The sequence below is a fragment of the Suricata suricatta genome, chromosome 3 (genome assembly GCF_006229205.1).
Source record: "Suricata suricatta isolate VVHF042 chromosome 3, meerkat_22Aug2017_6uvM2_HiC, whole genome shotgun sequence".
NCBI lineage: Eukaryota > Metazoa > Chordata > Mammalia > Carnivora > Herpestidae > Suricata > Suricata suricatta.
In genome coordinates this window covers 144,083,953-144,100,547 of record NC_043702.1, presented here as the reverse complement: position 1 = coordinate 144,100,547, position 16,595 = coordinate 144,083,953, and the positions used below count along the sequence as shown (strand labels likewise).

At 35.4% G+C, this 16,595-nt stretch overlaps 1 protein-coding gene across 5 annotated transcripts in view; it reads left to right on the top strand.

Moving 5' to 3' along the window:
- The window catches only part of DENND1B (DENN domain containing 1B), a 252,763-nt gene that overhangs the window by 210,805 nt on the left and 25,363 nt on the right, over positions 1-16,595 (top strand). For 4 of the 5 annotated variants that reach the window (XM_029935406.1, XM_029935401.1, XM_029935402.1 and 1 more), the window contains 4 exons: positions 5,230-5,270; positions 6,288-6,356; positions 11,072-11,128; positions 11,957-12,064. In XM_029935406.1, coding sequence (XP_029791266.1) covers positions 5,230-5,270; positions 6,288-6,356; positions 11,072-11,128; positions 11,957-12,064 — 275 coding nt within the window. The remainder of the gene's footprint in view (positions 1-5,229; positions 5,271-6,287; positions 6,357-11,071; positions 11,129-11,956; positions 12,065-16,595) is intronic. The other variant, XM_029935404.1, reaches the window with a different exon arrangement.

Here is a 16,595-nt window from a genome sequence, read left to right as displayed (position 1 = left end):
ATAGAATAGAATAGAGGGTAGGTGACTTTTCTGGTGGGAAAAGGGTTACTAACATTGTTCATTAAAGGTCTTAGGGTTTAAAAAGAATGAGATATTGATCAACTGGCATGTGACTTAGAGACTGCTACATTTTCAGTACAATTTCATGCCATCCACTTCATTGTCCCTTCTTAAAATGGAAAACGTTTTGAACGCTTAATTTAATTTGGTGGGGGAGGGCAATACTGATTCAAAAGGAAAGCATAGTTCAACAAATATTAATTTTAGTGTGTACAGCAAAAAAGTATATTAAAAGTTGTGCCTAGCTATTAAGTATTGTTTTTAATTATTGTATTTTAGGTTATTAAAGATACAGAGAGCTTATTCTTAGAAGAAAATGAAGCACAATTAGGATTTGAAATAAAAATATGAATAATAAAAATTAGTAATGTTCTTATAAATGAGGATATATATATATGAAAGAACATTATACATTTTTCATGCAGACTACATTTGTAAGAAAGGAGATGTTTATATCATGATATTGAATTATTTTTCAAAGAGGTAAATGGTTATAACTTGTCATTTCCCTCATAGTAATAATTATAATAATTGTTCCTACTTATTGAATACTAAATCTGTGACAATCTCTTACAAGAGCTCCAGGAGCTCTACAGATTTGATCTCATCCAATCCTCACAGCACCTATGAAGTAGTTTGATTGCCCATCCCCATTTTTATGAGGGCACTTATCTCAGTAATTTGCTCAAGGTCAAAGTCTAGTAGTGCTAGAGTCTGAACTCACCATGTATCTGTCTGGCTTCAAAGCTCTTGCTTTAATAACTATAATATATTGCTTTCTTATGATAAGAGATCTTCTTAATTAGAAGACATTCAATAAACAGGAGCAGTGCTCAAGCTGTCTCTCCTGTGGTTGGATACAAGTAAAATTCCTGGTCTCTTGGTTTTCTGTTGAAGATTTTTGAGACATAAAGCCCTAAGAAAGATCACCGTAAGAGAAATCAATGTTCCTTAAAGCTAAGGAAAAAATTATATCCCTATAAGTAAAAATAGGGAATTTCAGAGAAGCATCAAATCTCTCCCCTCGCTGGCTCATTGCAGCGGCAGTTTGCATACTCTCTTTGTTGCTAGTATATGTGGTTGTGATAAAATGAATATGAGCATGGTGGAACTCTGCAATTATCGTGGCTCTGATTAAAAACCGGAGGCAGTCATACATAGGACATCTAGATTCACATTGGATCTAGAACTGTGGATAAAGGCCAAAATGCTTACAGATTTCCAAAATCTGTTTTCTGTCCTGTGAGTCCCTGTGGTCAGGACTGTAAAGAAATCCCCACTACTCTGGACTGTTTTTCATGAGACCTTTGTAGCGTATTCAACCTTAAGAGGAAAACAATATCAGGAAGTGTGGAAAGGAAGGAGTGTCCATGGAGGCTAGAAGGTAATAAAAGTGGACATAAGTAGTTCAGAGGATGCAATAAACACAAATATTGGCGTATGAGAAAGCAGCTAAGGAATGCTGAGTAGTTAACAACATGGGGGTGTTTTTTTGCACATTTTTTTTCATTTAAAATAAGACTAGTTGTTAAATCCCCTTCCGATTATTTAAACTTTAAAAAAGGAGAAATGTTTTCAGATTGATTTTATATAGAAGCCTGTAGTTCTTCGTTAGTAGCGTTTGTCTCCTAATTACTTTCTTGATATAATCTGATCAGTCTTTTATTTAGGTAATACTATTTTTTTTTTTTTTAACTGAGTAAGGCCCAAAGGAATTTGAAGAGGTGGTAGGTGATCCTCAGTTTCAGTGACGTTTTCCAGACTTCACTGAACAGTTTAGGTCCATTCATGTATTTTTTAAAAGTAACTACAAATTACTGGAATTCAAATAAATACATTTGAAGAAGTCTTTGCACTGGGGGCAACAAAGATATTTTGTCCTTGAGTGTGAGAAAATCTCTTGTATGATTAATGAGAACAATGTTTATTTTCTCAAGAACACTTACTATTTCCATAATCTATGTACTTTAATGGAAAGACTCAGAATTTTTTTGGCATTCAGATTAATTTTTTTAAGAAGAAAAACAGCCTTAAAAAACATTTTTAAAGAATAATGTGCCTTTCTCAAAAATTTTGTAAAAATAAAAGCTTTCAGTCTGAAAAGCACTAAATTTAAAGAAACAAATATCATAAATTGTTATGTGTTTTATTTATTTATTTTTGAGAGATAAGCAGAGGGAGAGAGTGCACACAAGAAGGGGAGAGTTAGAGAATCCGAAGCAGGCTTCAGGTTCTGAGCAGAGCCCAAAACAGGGCTCAAACTCACGAACTGTGAGATCATGAGCCAAAGTCAGACACTTAACTGACTGAGCCACCCAGGCACCCCTCTTCTTAAGAATTTTGAATAGGAATCTACCTAAATTGTGCCACATGTTTCCCTGTCATATTATGTAGTTTACTTGGGAACTTCCTATTTCCTCCATGCATATAATTATGGATTATTATTGCTGGTTCTGTCAATGGTTTTTTCTCAAGGTATCAGCTTTGAGCAGCCCCTTTTCCTTTCTAGTATAATTACTTTGAAGTGATACAGAAGAAATCTCTATATAACTTAAGTTTTATCATATTTTACTTAGCAGTCTAAGAGGTAGAATTTCCGGGTTGAAGGACTACTGAACCAAGAATTCAAATACCTGGACTCTCATTCTTCCTCAACTGCTATCTTTGTGGCAAATAATGGGCAAATAATGCGCCACTCCAGAACCTTCAGTTTCCTCATTTGGCGAGTTACTGACGATGGTGTGTCTGTGATGTGCTAGGTACTAAACTAAGTAACATTGTAGCAACCAGGTTAAAGACTGGTCTCAAATAGCAGAGTTTACAAGGTCTTGAACCCTCTGATCTATTGGACTCCTCATTGAACTGTGCCTGAAATGTGCTGCTTTTATTTTAGAGTACAAAAACACAGCTCAAATAAGGTGATGCATGTGAAAACATTTGTGACCCGTGAAGAGCTGAATATGAGCTATTTTTATTCCTCACAACTCTAAATAAGATACTCATCTTTCACTACTCTGAAGTTTTGTAATAGCTATTTTCTTTGTAGTTTGGAGGCTTAAATGTTTTCTGGACGTCAGCTATTCCAAAATGTTGTAATACTTATCACATAGAAGTTGGTGTTTCTTTTTCCATTTTCTTAAAATCATTTTGGGAAGATAATGAAAACAAAACACTTTCCAGAATACTGTAAGTGATAAGCAGGTCTTCAATGTGTGATTTCTACCCAACCATTTGTAATAGAGAAGTTAAAACTATTTGAACTGATGAGAACTTTTAGTAGGTAAAAGTTTATAAACAATCTGGATATAGTTATACTGTTTACTTTTTTTGGTTAATAAAACCTCCTTAGAAATAAATTGATAGAATAACTTGATTTTTTGTCATTTTACAAGTGAAATATTATTTTTAAAAAATTGTTCAGGTCAAATACCACCTGAAACTCATAGGTTTTAAATAGTGCACATTTCACTTATATAGGCTGTTAAGTGAACACATTTTGCTATATCACTACACAAAATTAGAAAAAAATATTATTTTGCCTACATATTTTCTTCCAGCTTAGTGAAGTGCAGTGCCGAGTAGTAAGTGCTGTTTTTAGCGTTGGGGATTGTTTCTTGATTTTTTTTTTAAGTAGACAAAGATTTGAATTACAGGCGTAATTTTAGAACTCAACACATTTTGCCTGATGTTGGTTAGGAATGCAAAGAGAAAAGCTGGAAATAAATTTGTGGGCTGGGATCATCCTGCCTCTGTTTTATAACAACAAGGTAATGCATTCTTCAAAAGGACACAACTACAGACGAGTAGAGAACATGTCTGGCTACAGATCTCACTAGATTTATTGTGGTGATCATTTCAACATATATCGAATCATCATGCTCTATATCTGAGCCTGATATAATGTCATATCTCAATTATACCTCCATTAAAAAAAGAAGAGACCGTAATCTATTTTAGGGATTCTTTGTACCAGATAGTCTTTGAATAGCCATTGGGACTCTGTTTTTTAAGCATTTAAGCGAAGAAGGTACACGAAATCTAAGTCAGTTGATATAAAACATTACTTGAGATTGTATTCTTTTTTTTGCCCTCTGATATCATTGTATTGATTAAATTACCATGTTTGGAACCAGATATATGATTACCAGTTTTTTAGAACTGGCTTAAGGAGCCCACTTGTGATGAGCACCAAGCGTTGTACGGAAGTGTTGAATCACTATATTGTACACCTGAAACTACTATTATACTGTATGTTAACTAACTGGAATTTGAATAAAAATTTTTAAAAAAGAACTCATTTTGTCAGCATTTGAACTTTCTAATAACCACAATGCTCTGTAGACTAAAACCTTCATTTGCTTCATATTTCCTTGGGTAATATATTTTCAAACATGGGTTTACAGCTAGAGAATATCTATAGAACTATGACAGCAGTTTAATTGCATTAAAGTAAAGTTTGCTCTCAATTAATGTTCATATTTAAAAACTATAGAATACTTTTTGTCTTCAGGGTTCTTTGCATTTTTAAAAAAATGTTTATTTATTTTGAGAGAGAAAGAGAGGGAGAGATATTAAGAATCCCACACAAGCTGTGTGCTGTCAGCACAGAGCTCAACATGGGGCTTGAACTCCCAAACCATGAGATCATGACCTGAGCTGAAACCATGAGTTGGTTGCTTAACCAACTGACCCACCCAGGTGCCCTGGGTTTTTGCACTTTTAAATTCCTTTTGAGTTTTTTCTTTCTCTATGCACTTGCAGTATTATTTTTAAGCGAACCTAACTGCATAAAAGAGGCAAACATTTTAAAGACAACATAGACATAAGATACTGAAAATATAGTATAAAAGACATAGGAATCTTGGATTTCAAAAGAGAAGATATATTTTTCCTCTCTTAACACAATATTAAAATGAAAGAATATAGCATACCTTAACATATTACCTTCATATGTGAGTAAAGAAGAGTATCTGTTCTTAAAAATACTCATTACTGTGTTCCTAAGAATCAGAGCAGTTTTTTAGTTCTTACAATCCCACTGCTTTTTCCACAACATTGCAGATAAATAGAATTTGTTAAGATCTTGGAAGTATTAGTTCTTGATGAATTTTCGTTTATGGATTTATTTTAGATCAAATATTCCTGACATCTTATTTTTATATATTTCAGGGAACCCGAGGTCATATCAACAATGGGTGCATACAGTCAAGGTAGTGATAACCGTTCACCATTCCTTCTTCCTTCACTCAAAATATACAGAGAAATATTCAGTAAAAGGATGCTGCTTATGCTTATGCTATTTATTGGCAATATTTTAAATGTTTGTATATTTTTTCACATTTTAAATACTTTTATTTTATGCTATTATCTATAGTTTGATATTCATAAGTATAATCTTAAAATGGAAAGCTTCTGTCCAGAAATAAATGGCCTGTTTTGAAAAGCAAGATGTTTTTTATCACCTTATATTATATCCTAGAACAAAATAGAATTCCCCCTAGAATTAGGGGGAGAAATAGGATTTGAGGGGAGTTTTATCTTTTCTAGTAATGTGTTTTGTTAATATGATTTTATTACATGTAAAACTTACCTCCACAGATTTAGACTTTATTACCCAATCTTAAGACAGTTGATAAACAATTGACTTTCTTTCTTTGTTTTTAATGTTTATTCTTGAGAGAGAGAGAGAGAGAGAGAGAGAGAGAGCAAGAGAGAGAGCAAGAGAGCGAGAGTATGGGCAGGGGAAGGTCAGACAGAGAGAGAGAGGGAGGGAGGGATACAGAATCTGAAGCAGGCTCCAAGCTTTGAGATGTCAGCACAGAGCCCGACACACTTGAACTCATGAACTGCGAAACCATGACCTGAGCTAAGTCGGATGCTTAACCAACTGAGCCACCAAGGCGCCCTGATTGTGATTGTATTTCTTTCTTATTAAGTTTTAAATACATACCTATGATGGGTCCTATTGCTCCAGTCTGCCTAAAATGCAAAGATGAAATGATTTTCAAATCATGTATTACACCAACTAAAGGAATGGAGTGGAGGGTTTACATTTTGTCTGAAATGACTATGGTATATGAAAGCTTGAAAACACTAAATCTGAAGTAACTTCTATAGCTCTTTAACTTGTGAGTAAAGCTCTTTTCCTGTGCTATTAATAATGCTTTATTTTCAGGGCAATCTGGTTTTAAAATTTTTAGAAATACATCTTTTTTGCTTGTTTGCAGAAAGGAGGTGCACTGTTTAACACAGCAATGACCAAAGCAACCCCAGCTGTACGGACAGCATATAAATTTGTAAGTGTTCTCTTGGCATTTACAAATTCTATTGATAACTTTACATTTTCCTAGCTGACAGGCATGTAAATCTAGAATACCTCCCATTTTTTTTCTTTCTTTAAAAAAATTCTAATGTTTATTTAATTTTGAGAGAGACAGTACGAGTGGGAAGGGGCAGAGAGGGAGACACAGAATCCGAAGCAGGCTCCGGGCTGAAGCTGTCAGCACAGAGCCCAATGCAGGGCTCGAATCCACAAATCATGAGATCATGACCTGAGCCGAAGTCAGACACTTAACCACCTGAGACACTGAGGCACACCCCCCATTTTTCCTTTAAAAAAAAGCTTTTTAAAAAAAATTGGAGTTAATATTGATCAAAGTGAATTTGGTTGTTGAAACTATTGTAGGGGCACCTGGGTGGCTCAGTCGGTTAAGCGGCCGGCTTCGGCTCAGGTCATGGTCTCACAGTTCGTGGGTTCGAGCCCCGCATCAGGCTCTGTGCTGACAGCTGGCTCAGAGCCTGGAGCTTGCTTCGGATTCTGTGTCTCCCTCTCTCTCTGACCCTCCCCTGCTCACGCTGTCTCTCTCTGTCTCTCAAAAATAAATAAAAGACATAAAAAAAATTAAGAAACTATTGTATAGAAAGGATATTCCCTTCCTATAATTTAAAAACAATTCATTGTATTTCAAAGCTATAAGTAAAATTGTGCACTCAGATTGCAACAGTCCCTAATGAAGTGCCATTTTTAGAGATTTGACTCTTTCATTTAATGACATTTTAAATTCCCATTGTATACTGAGGCTCAAGTAGGAAAAAAAACAGAAAAATATGGCAGGTTCTCTTCCCCCAAAGATGCTTGACTCTCCATAATTAAAATCCTTCAGTGATTCTCCCTGGCTTATAATAAAATAAAAATGGCTGTATCAATTAACAATAATAAACCATCAAATGAAAATCTCTTTAATATGGTAACTAAGACCCTCAAGACCTGACCCCTCTTATGTCCTGTTTCAATTCACCCCCAACTCCCCGAGCCTGCACTCCCGCCACGGATCCTGGGTGCTCCTCATTTCCTGAATGCAAGATTCTCTCTTCTGCCTCTTTTCTTACACAGTCTATTTCCACTACTTGGGACATTAATTTCTGAATTTTGTCCACGGAGTAAACACTAGTTCATCCTGTAAGACTTAGTTTAGACGTTAGTTGTTTCCCTGAGAAAGCATTTTCCAACCCCACTTTCACAGGGTTTATACACCTCCCAGGTCCTCAGGGGACCTGCAGACATACCTCCATTTCAGCACCTGTTTGGCCTGTGGGCATCTTTATTCCTAATGTTAGACTAGAGCTGCTTGAGGTAGGAGCTAGTAGACTGGTATTCAGTGAAGTAATTTTTTAAATGTCACAGGTCATGTATATTTCATATTTCTAAAAAATATTCAGGGTAGTAGTTTTGATTTTATATGAATTTATCTTCAAATGCTTCCTCAGTAAAGGAAGTGATGTGATTGAATTAATAATGGAATAATATATTTTAATAAGCATAGAGCTTATATTCTTGTTTTGATGTGCAATTGTGATGTATATGTAGCCACCATTATAGTTAAAAAATCCATTTCAAATATTACATTTTATAGTAGTGCAGCTAATCTACAGAGTGGATTCAAAAATATGGTGCCAAAATTCTGAACTGTTTGAAGCTTTATCATTAAGTAAAAGTAGGAAGAATTCATCATTTTGCCTTGGAACCATCAGCATCTGCCTTTTGGATTAGTGGTTTCATGATTTTTCTGGAAAACCTCTCTGAGTATATCACCTTATTTCACTATAGTACTGGTGGTTTGATTTATGTGGAGTTTTAGAGAGACTTTAACTTCTTACAATGAAGTAGCACATGGCCGCATGTGAAACATCAGTGTAGCCTTGTTTTTCAAATTCCTTTAAGATTCTAAAACAGGTTTCCCAGTCAAGTGCCTTTCATTTAACTCCATGAACAAACACTTGAAGTTTTTCCCCAGGCTTATAGAAAATGCATTGTATTATTTTGCAAAGTATGTGTTTCTCTCCTCAATTTCACTCATATTTTCTACAAAAACCCAGAAATAAAGCAAACATATTCAAAACTTCATTATTCATATCTCTATATTTCTAATCAGTATTTTTTTTTTTTTTTGCAAAGGACCCTTTTCTGCAGAACAGTCAAATGTTTCCAAGTTAAAAATCGAGCTCTTTGGAAGATTATTCCCTAAATTGACTTCAGGCAACTTAAGGTCTTCAGAATATACTTAATCACTTTCCTCATTTATCTTGTGATCTTATGATCATGTTGTATGTGAATCAAGAAGTCAAAGAGATTTGGGACAAATAAAGTCAGGTTTTGACTTTCATAATCGTACCTAAAACTCAGCTTTCCAGGCCGCTCTTATTCTGAAATATGAACTCTTAACGTTCCTTTTTGACTGCAAATTAGTATGGACAAAACTCCCAATCTCTCTTGTACGGGTTTAACAGAATTTATTTACTTATTTTTCATCATAAATTTTTTAAAACTGGGAACCATGTTTTAAACTTTCGTTCACTAGTAAATTTTGTGAGTGCCTCTCAGGAAGAAGGCCTTATGCTGGTTGAGTGAGAACTGTGAGTGTGGCAGAGACTGTGGGGGAGACAGGTACTGTTCCTGCTAATTTTCTGTTTGCATCGCTGTGCTTTAGATGTACTACAAAGGGACTGAGTATGTATTTGTTGAAGGAGATACTGACTTTGTCCTATACATAGAATGGTTTTTCTATGCTTGAAACATTTTTTTCTATGTGTTTTATACTTATATTTTTCTGTGCACAGAGGAGCCATAAAAAAAAAACACCTAGAATTAACAGACATACATTCTTAGAAATCTAAAAATAACAATAAAATGAATACATAATTGATTTGGCCAAAAGCTTTTCCGAGTCAACTTTCTTGTAAGGTTTTTGTATTTTATATTATTAGCCAAAGCCCTTTGCTGGGTACTTCTCTGTAAGAAATACTTGTTTATTGGTAAATTTCAACTTGGTAGGTTGAAAAGGATAGAGCCTGAATCCTATCTTCCAGATCGTCTGAAAGGGGGCAGTGGAGGAGGTAGGACAAGTGACATTTAAGGGAATCACTACATGAATTACAGAACCATAACTGACACTAGATTCAACTCTACACACTGAAGAGCATTTGAAAAGATTAGTGCGAATCATGTGGATTTTGAAAGAATAGAGAATATTTAGGTAGATAAAATATAGACAAAATGTGAGCAAATATGGATATAAATTCTAGAAGATGGAAACAGGCACATTTTTCTTGGTAGTTCTTCATTTTTACTTAATGGGCACGTAGTGAGTAACCTAGGACCTTTAAACAGATTCAGAGGCTTCACCAATAAAACAATGACTGTGAAAATGCTTTATTAATTGTAAAGAACCATGGAAATATAATTTAGTGGTTCTTAGCTTCTTAGGTTATCTTTTATAAACTGTGTATAACTTGTTTTGATTTTGCCTCATTTACAATAAAGAAGTAATCGTTTAGTTGATTTCAAGACATTTTTTGAGCCGTTACTATATGCCGAATATTGTATTAGGTACTAGAGATATTATCTGAAAAGAAATGAGAGCCTTCCTCTAAATGAACTTGGGAAGACATATATTCACTCTTCCTAGAGTGAATTCAGGAAGCAGCATGGTTTGGTAGGAGCGAGAACATGGGAATTGAAAAGTCTTAAGGCTGTACGACCTCAGCTTCCATGTCTGTAGAATGAGACCTACAATGCCTTTTCTTTCGTGAGGCTTAGATTCAGGGGATGTATTTTAAAAACCTTAGTTCTTCCTTCTTTGAAATGGGAAGAAGTTGGACTCCAGAATTAAATAGACCCAGATCTGAAAGTAGGCTATGAGGACGATCTCCTCTGAATCATTTTCCTTATCTGTAAAAATGTCATAATAATCGTGCTAACTTCATAGATTTGTAATGATTAAATGAGCTGATACATGCTAGGTACCCAGCACATCGTCAAATATTTAAGAAACACAACATAAATGTGACTTCCCTTTCTTTTCCTCTCTGGCCACTCTTGAGTAGAAATTTCCCGTAAAACAAAGGCCCAGGCCAGTTGTCTTTAAATTATATCCCACAGGAATCAGGCAGGACCTGGGAGGCTCAAATGCTGGAGCCAGATTCCCTAGGGGACATGAGAACAGCATCTTCTGTTCAGTGGCTTCTAATTTATGCCAGAAAAACTGTACATGAAATAGCCATAATATAAAGATATCTCTGCTAATAAAAACATGTGTCTGCCTATAAAAGCACTTCAGTAAAGCTTTGTAAAGTTGCCCACATTTGCCCAAATAGCCTGCTGTTGTGCTTTCTCCTTTTCACCACCAGTTAATCACAATTGCAAATTAAGACTGGGCATTAGTAGTAAGGTTGACTCCTGTGTTTTCTATAGCTTAGGAGACAAATTAGGCTAAATGTTAGCCTTTGTGTGGTACAAGTATGCAAATAGAGACTAATCACATTTCCACTAACTAATTTAGATATAACAGTAACTGGTGTGATTTCTCTGAAGAATAAGAGTTTTAGATTATAATTTGTTCTTTTTCGAAATAATATGAAGTTAGCAAGTTTCATTGAGTGTGATCTCATCTACTAACTCTTTAAGTGGTAATAGAACCATGCTGAGCCAGACCCTTGTGTTACCTTTTTCTAGGCAAAAAATCATGCAAAGCAGGGAATAAAGGAAGTGAAGAGTAAGCTAAAACATAAGGTACGTCATATTCTTTTCATTCTTCCTTGATTCTTGCATTAGTTTGAAGCTCAGACTTTACAAATCACATGAGATTTATGTTTTTAATGATGTTTGAAATATGCTTAGCCCTTTGTTCAAGAATGTATTTTTCATAACAAGCCCTCTGGCAACTATCTGTCATTCTGTAGGCATCCACTGAATAATTTCTTTATTGTTTGCATATTTTATCACAGAACAACGGAGATCTTCAAAGATGCTTTAACAGGATGTATGTTTTCATAAAGTTGATTGCCTTGATATCACAATTGAAATTCTTGCTTCAAGCTGAGAATTTCTTTAAAAAGATGATCCTTGGTGCAGAATCAAGCCAGGAATGCCATCATTTGGCTTTATAGGAACTTTCCAACAGTAGCGACTTTAATTTGAAGCATGTTCTTAATTTATAAAAGATTGTGTTTGAAGATATGTATTTGAATCTATGAATATTGCATGTATATGAATATTTATGTTATGTATATATGTTTTCAATGTGATTACATATTATATCTTTACAGATTTGTCAGTTGTTTTGAATATCTACCTTTGAAGAAAAAATTACTACTTAAAACTTCCATTTTTGTGATGGAGAGCAAATAGTCTTTATATAGCTTTTATTCATGTTATTCATGAGATTACTTTAAAAATTATTAATTCATAATATATAAAAATGCACTTTCTTCCAAAATAGGGTTTTTAAACTTATATTTTAAGCAGTGTTTTGTTATTTGCATCTATACCAGATAGTTTGTCTAAAAGTAGTAAAAGGAGTATTTTTAAATAATTACTTGTATGTTTTTTCATGTGTAGGAAAATGAAGAAGATTATGGGACCTGTTCTGGTTCTGTACAATATACACCAGTTTACACGTTACATAATGAAAAGGGAGGAAATCTAGAAAAGCGTAAGCTTTCCCAGGTAAGGTTATTTACCTTTATGTCTCCAAATTCTAAAATTATATCATTCTGATTCATTCTTTAAGAGCAATTTTGGACCCATTAATTTTTTTTAGTCATATGATATGAAAACCTGCATTTACAGTCAAGGAGGTGAGTAGGTGGCGTCTAGGACTAGGAATCAGGGCTCCGGGTACCAGTCTCTCCATGCTTTATTAAATTGTTCTCATAGAGCTCATAGTCCAGTGAGGGGAGAGAGAGAAGCATGTGATTGTCATCAAGTGTGAAGAGTTTGATGATGAGGGAGAAATCTCAGATTTCTACTATGGAAGTAAAATGAAACTCATGGGGATTTGACCATTAAAATAATCTATATAAATTAGAATATATATACTTTATATAGAATATAAAGTAATGTGTCTGTTTTTCCTAAAGTTAGAGAATCTGTTTGCTACAAATATTTAAAGCTTTTGCTTATATGCTGATATTATGTAAACTACTGTCCTAAAGAAGGAAAGTATTCAGAATTAAAGCTGTGTGTCTCTGATTTCACCTCATACATATGTTTTTGAAGGTTTCAGTGATAACAAAATTTGTATATACCAAATCATCTTTTACGTGGCCTTAGAAAACTAGCTTTGAAAAAGAGTTCTCAGCTGGATTATAGTTCATTTCTTCCAGTCACTGAAGTTTACAGACAAGAGTTGATAGCCAGATTGGTCACGTCACTTACCCTAAGACTCATAACAAGCTAGTGGCCAAATGAGATGAGAACCCATCTCCAGGACTCACTTAGCTTTCCTGGATCTGCGGACACTGCAGGAGTCGAGATGGCCTGAAAGTGCTTCTACGTGTCATTAGGGATGGAAGCTGTGTTGTAACCTTCACCTTTGTAAAGAAAACTCATTCATGTACTCATTCAGCACCTACTACGTGCCAGGTACTGCTCTAGGTGTTCTAGGAGAAACAAACACATCTCTATCTTTGTGTGACCATTTTTATACCATAATAAGTGTCGTCTTTATGACGTATCCATTTATAAGCTTATATTTTCATACATCAGTATTGCTTACTTGAAGCATATTGATAGTAAATGCTGATTGCATGACCTAAAAAAAGCCCTTCAATGAAGTGATAATTCCACAAGTATGGAAATCTTCTCTGGATACTACTGTTAACAGGAAAACATGTATTGACTTGTAAACTATGATAGATTTGCAATCAATAGCTCTGTTTTTCGTCCATCACTAGTACGTTCAATCCCTGTTGGTTCTTAAACTTCAGAGTCTTAAAAACTTTTGCAAAGTGTTCACTGCCTTCATATTAGACCATTTAGGTTATATTTACCATGGTGGAAAGATTTTTATGTGAAAACCAGTGGGATCTATATTACTTATAGGATGCTTTAAGACAGAAAGAAAACACTTGAATTCGAGAAACGTCTGTCCCAAATGTTAGTTTTAAGTTAGGAAAAGTATTTGTAGCTCCTCATTAAAATTTTTAAATTTTCTGTTCTTTAATATGGTGACATATTTCTACGATAATTTAATTATAAAATATATTACAGATTTATGTTCTTGTTTCTTTTCTATTAATTCCTAAGAGAGATAATTTCTGATAGAGAAAATTGTATTAAATTACAGGAAACCGTACAAGGAAGCCTTACAGGAAAATAGATTTCATTCATTGCATACTTCCCCTGAATTGTCATGGCCATCATTTATTATAAAATCATTAACTCAACTATATGTATTCATTAGTTAGCATTTTGTGATCTCTCAGGTGGATATGTTAAATGATGACCCTAACAAGAATGAAGAGAAGTAGGGCTTATTGTTTTAAGAATTGTAATATGATTTTCCTCCTCGGTTGATAGAAATTTGTTAAAGCAACATATTTAGACAGATTATGCAGGTGCTCATAATGTCTGAATAACAATCTTTACTTTTCAAGCAGTCTGAGTTTTAGCAATGTGTATTCCCCACATATGTTTCTTTGTATACATGTGTTCCATTATATAAATAGGTGCACATATCCGTGTATATATATTTTAACAGCCGAATTTACTAAGAGTCTATATTTCCAATCAATTGTAACCTAGTAATACTTACCATAATTTACTGTTTTGTCTTTGCTTATACCCAAGTATAGGAATATATGTAGTCCTCTGGTAGGATTGGAGCTAGAAAAATGAAAATATCAGGCAGGGAAGACTTGTCAGCCTTCCCTACCCTTCCCCTCCTAACCTGCCTCCTCTCTCTCACTCTCTCACCTGGCTTGTTCTTCTCTTTGCACAGCTGTTCTCTCTGCATTCTGTAGATTGGCTTTCTAGCTCCTCCCTGTGCCTGGCATTGAGCTTGCAGGCCCTTGGTTCAAACAGCTGCTAGGAATGGGCCACAAAGCCCACAGCCAGTTCCTTGTGGAAGAGTGCCAGCAGCCTACTGGATCAGGATATCTCCAGGAAAGAGAATACCGTGTTACCAAGGACACTGGAGAGTAGTAGGGACACAGGAAAAGCAATTCTCAGAGAAGGGTTTTAAGGACTGTGACAAAATCTAGAAGATTTTCGCTATCTCTAGTTGCTGTGCCATCATTTGTCAGAGTCATCCTTGCAAAAAAGAAAAAAATCTGTATTTTTAAGTACCTAGAGGCTGGATCTTTGTATCATAAACCTGAAGCTTGGCAAGTGTAAGGTCAGCGCACACTAGTGGGTTGCTGCTGCCTCAGCTCTCACATGAGAGTCGAGCCACTTACACAAATGAAAAGACTACAGAGAAAATGAGCTTGGAATACATTGTTTGCATTTGGGGCAAGGATATCAGTAGGAACCAGCATAGTCTACTGCCTTTTCTTTGTGGTCGGATACCATGGGAGGTTCCTTGGTTTACTTTATTGTAGTAACCAGTCTCATTGATTTAATAGAAAATATGATCCAGTATAGTAAGCAAGAGATGGAAGCTGATGCTAGAACCACAAAGATACTGTTTTATGACAATTTCCAAATTAGCAAGTAGTCTTACTCTGGTCTCTCAAAGCACAATATTATTAGGATCTGAGCACATTAAGATTTTCAATTAAATACGTAAGCATTTCTAGAAATAATCCAGTGTGGTTAAAGGCAGAATCTAGATATCAATCAATACATCAGAGACATTATGTTTATTTATTTGTTTGTCTCTATTCTACTTATTCCAAAAATAAATGGACATTTTACCAAGAATCCTAGAAAAGATTAAAATATATTAAATTGATTTATTTTTTAATTTTTAAAAAATGTTTATTTTTGAAAGAGACACCGATTGAGAGCAGGGGAGGGGTAGAGAGAGGAGACACAGAATCCAAAGCAGGCTCCAGGCTCTGAGCTGTCAGCACAGAGCCCGACCTGGCACTTGAACCCGCAGACTGTGAGATCATGACCTGAGCTGAAGTCAGGTGCTTAACTGACTGAGCCACCCAGGTGCCCCTAAAATATATTTAATGTAGATAAGACTCAAGGCAGAGAGAAAGTTAGTGCAATAAAAAGCTAAGGCCCATTCCCTTGCTTAGCACCCAAAATGAAGAGACAGACGCACCTACTAGGATTCATAATATTCAAGGATTAAAAAGAATTGTTCAGGAGGTATGCAGCCATTCCGGGAAATGGGACTAGATACTGCATATCATCAGTGTCTTGGGAGCTTGCATCTGGTGGAAGTACCCAGGAGAGGCATATAGAGATAGACATCTAGTTTTCTTTCTTTGTTCTCTTCTGTGCAGTGTCTATCATCTGGAATACTCAAGCTTATTAACATCTCTCTCAAAGACAGCTTGGCTTCCTAAGAAAATATTTTAAAAAATAAAGGATTCAAATAGAAATAAACTTAGAATGCACTTTTTTCTTCTTCCTGTCAGGCTCAGTGAGCTAGAAGAGTAGCGGCCATGTTGGAAATGGCCTCTCACTGAGGAACCGGTGTCTCTGTGCCCCGTCTTGCATTTGATTATTCCAATCACTGTTCTCTCTCTCTTTTTTTTTATAATTTTTTAAAATGTTTATTTATTTTTGAGAGAGACAGAGCATCAATAGGGGAGGAACAGATAGAGAGGGAGACACAGAATTCGAAGCAGGCTTCAGGCTCTGAGCTGTGAGTACAGAGCTCGGTGTGGGGCTCGAACTCACAAACCACAAGATCATGACCTGAGCTGCAGTTGGAAGCTTAATCGACTGAACCACCCAGGTGCCCCAACCATCCTCTCTCAAAAGACTTGCCATGTGGTAAATTCAGTTACCTACAGAAACGAGATTCCATAGGACCTCCGGGATTTGATCATCTAGAGAGCTCTGAGGTCCTTACTACTGTTTTCTAAACTTCAGTTTTTAGAGTTGAGTAATACTGAAGTACACTAGCGCAGACTTAGAAAACATGAAGAAGACACAGATCCTTGATGAACGTGAAGCCGTCTGCACATTTGTGTGTATTACGTGATTACTTTAAAACTCCCAACAATCCAAGCACACTGGGAACTGTTAGCCCCATTTTTCAGATTTAGTAACAGAGAGGGATGAAGAAATGTGG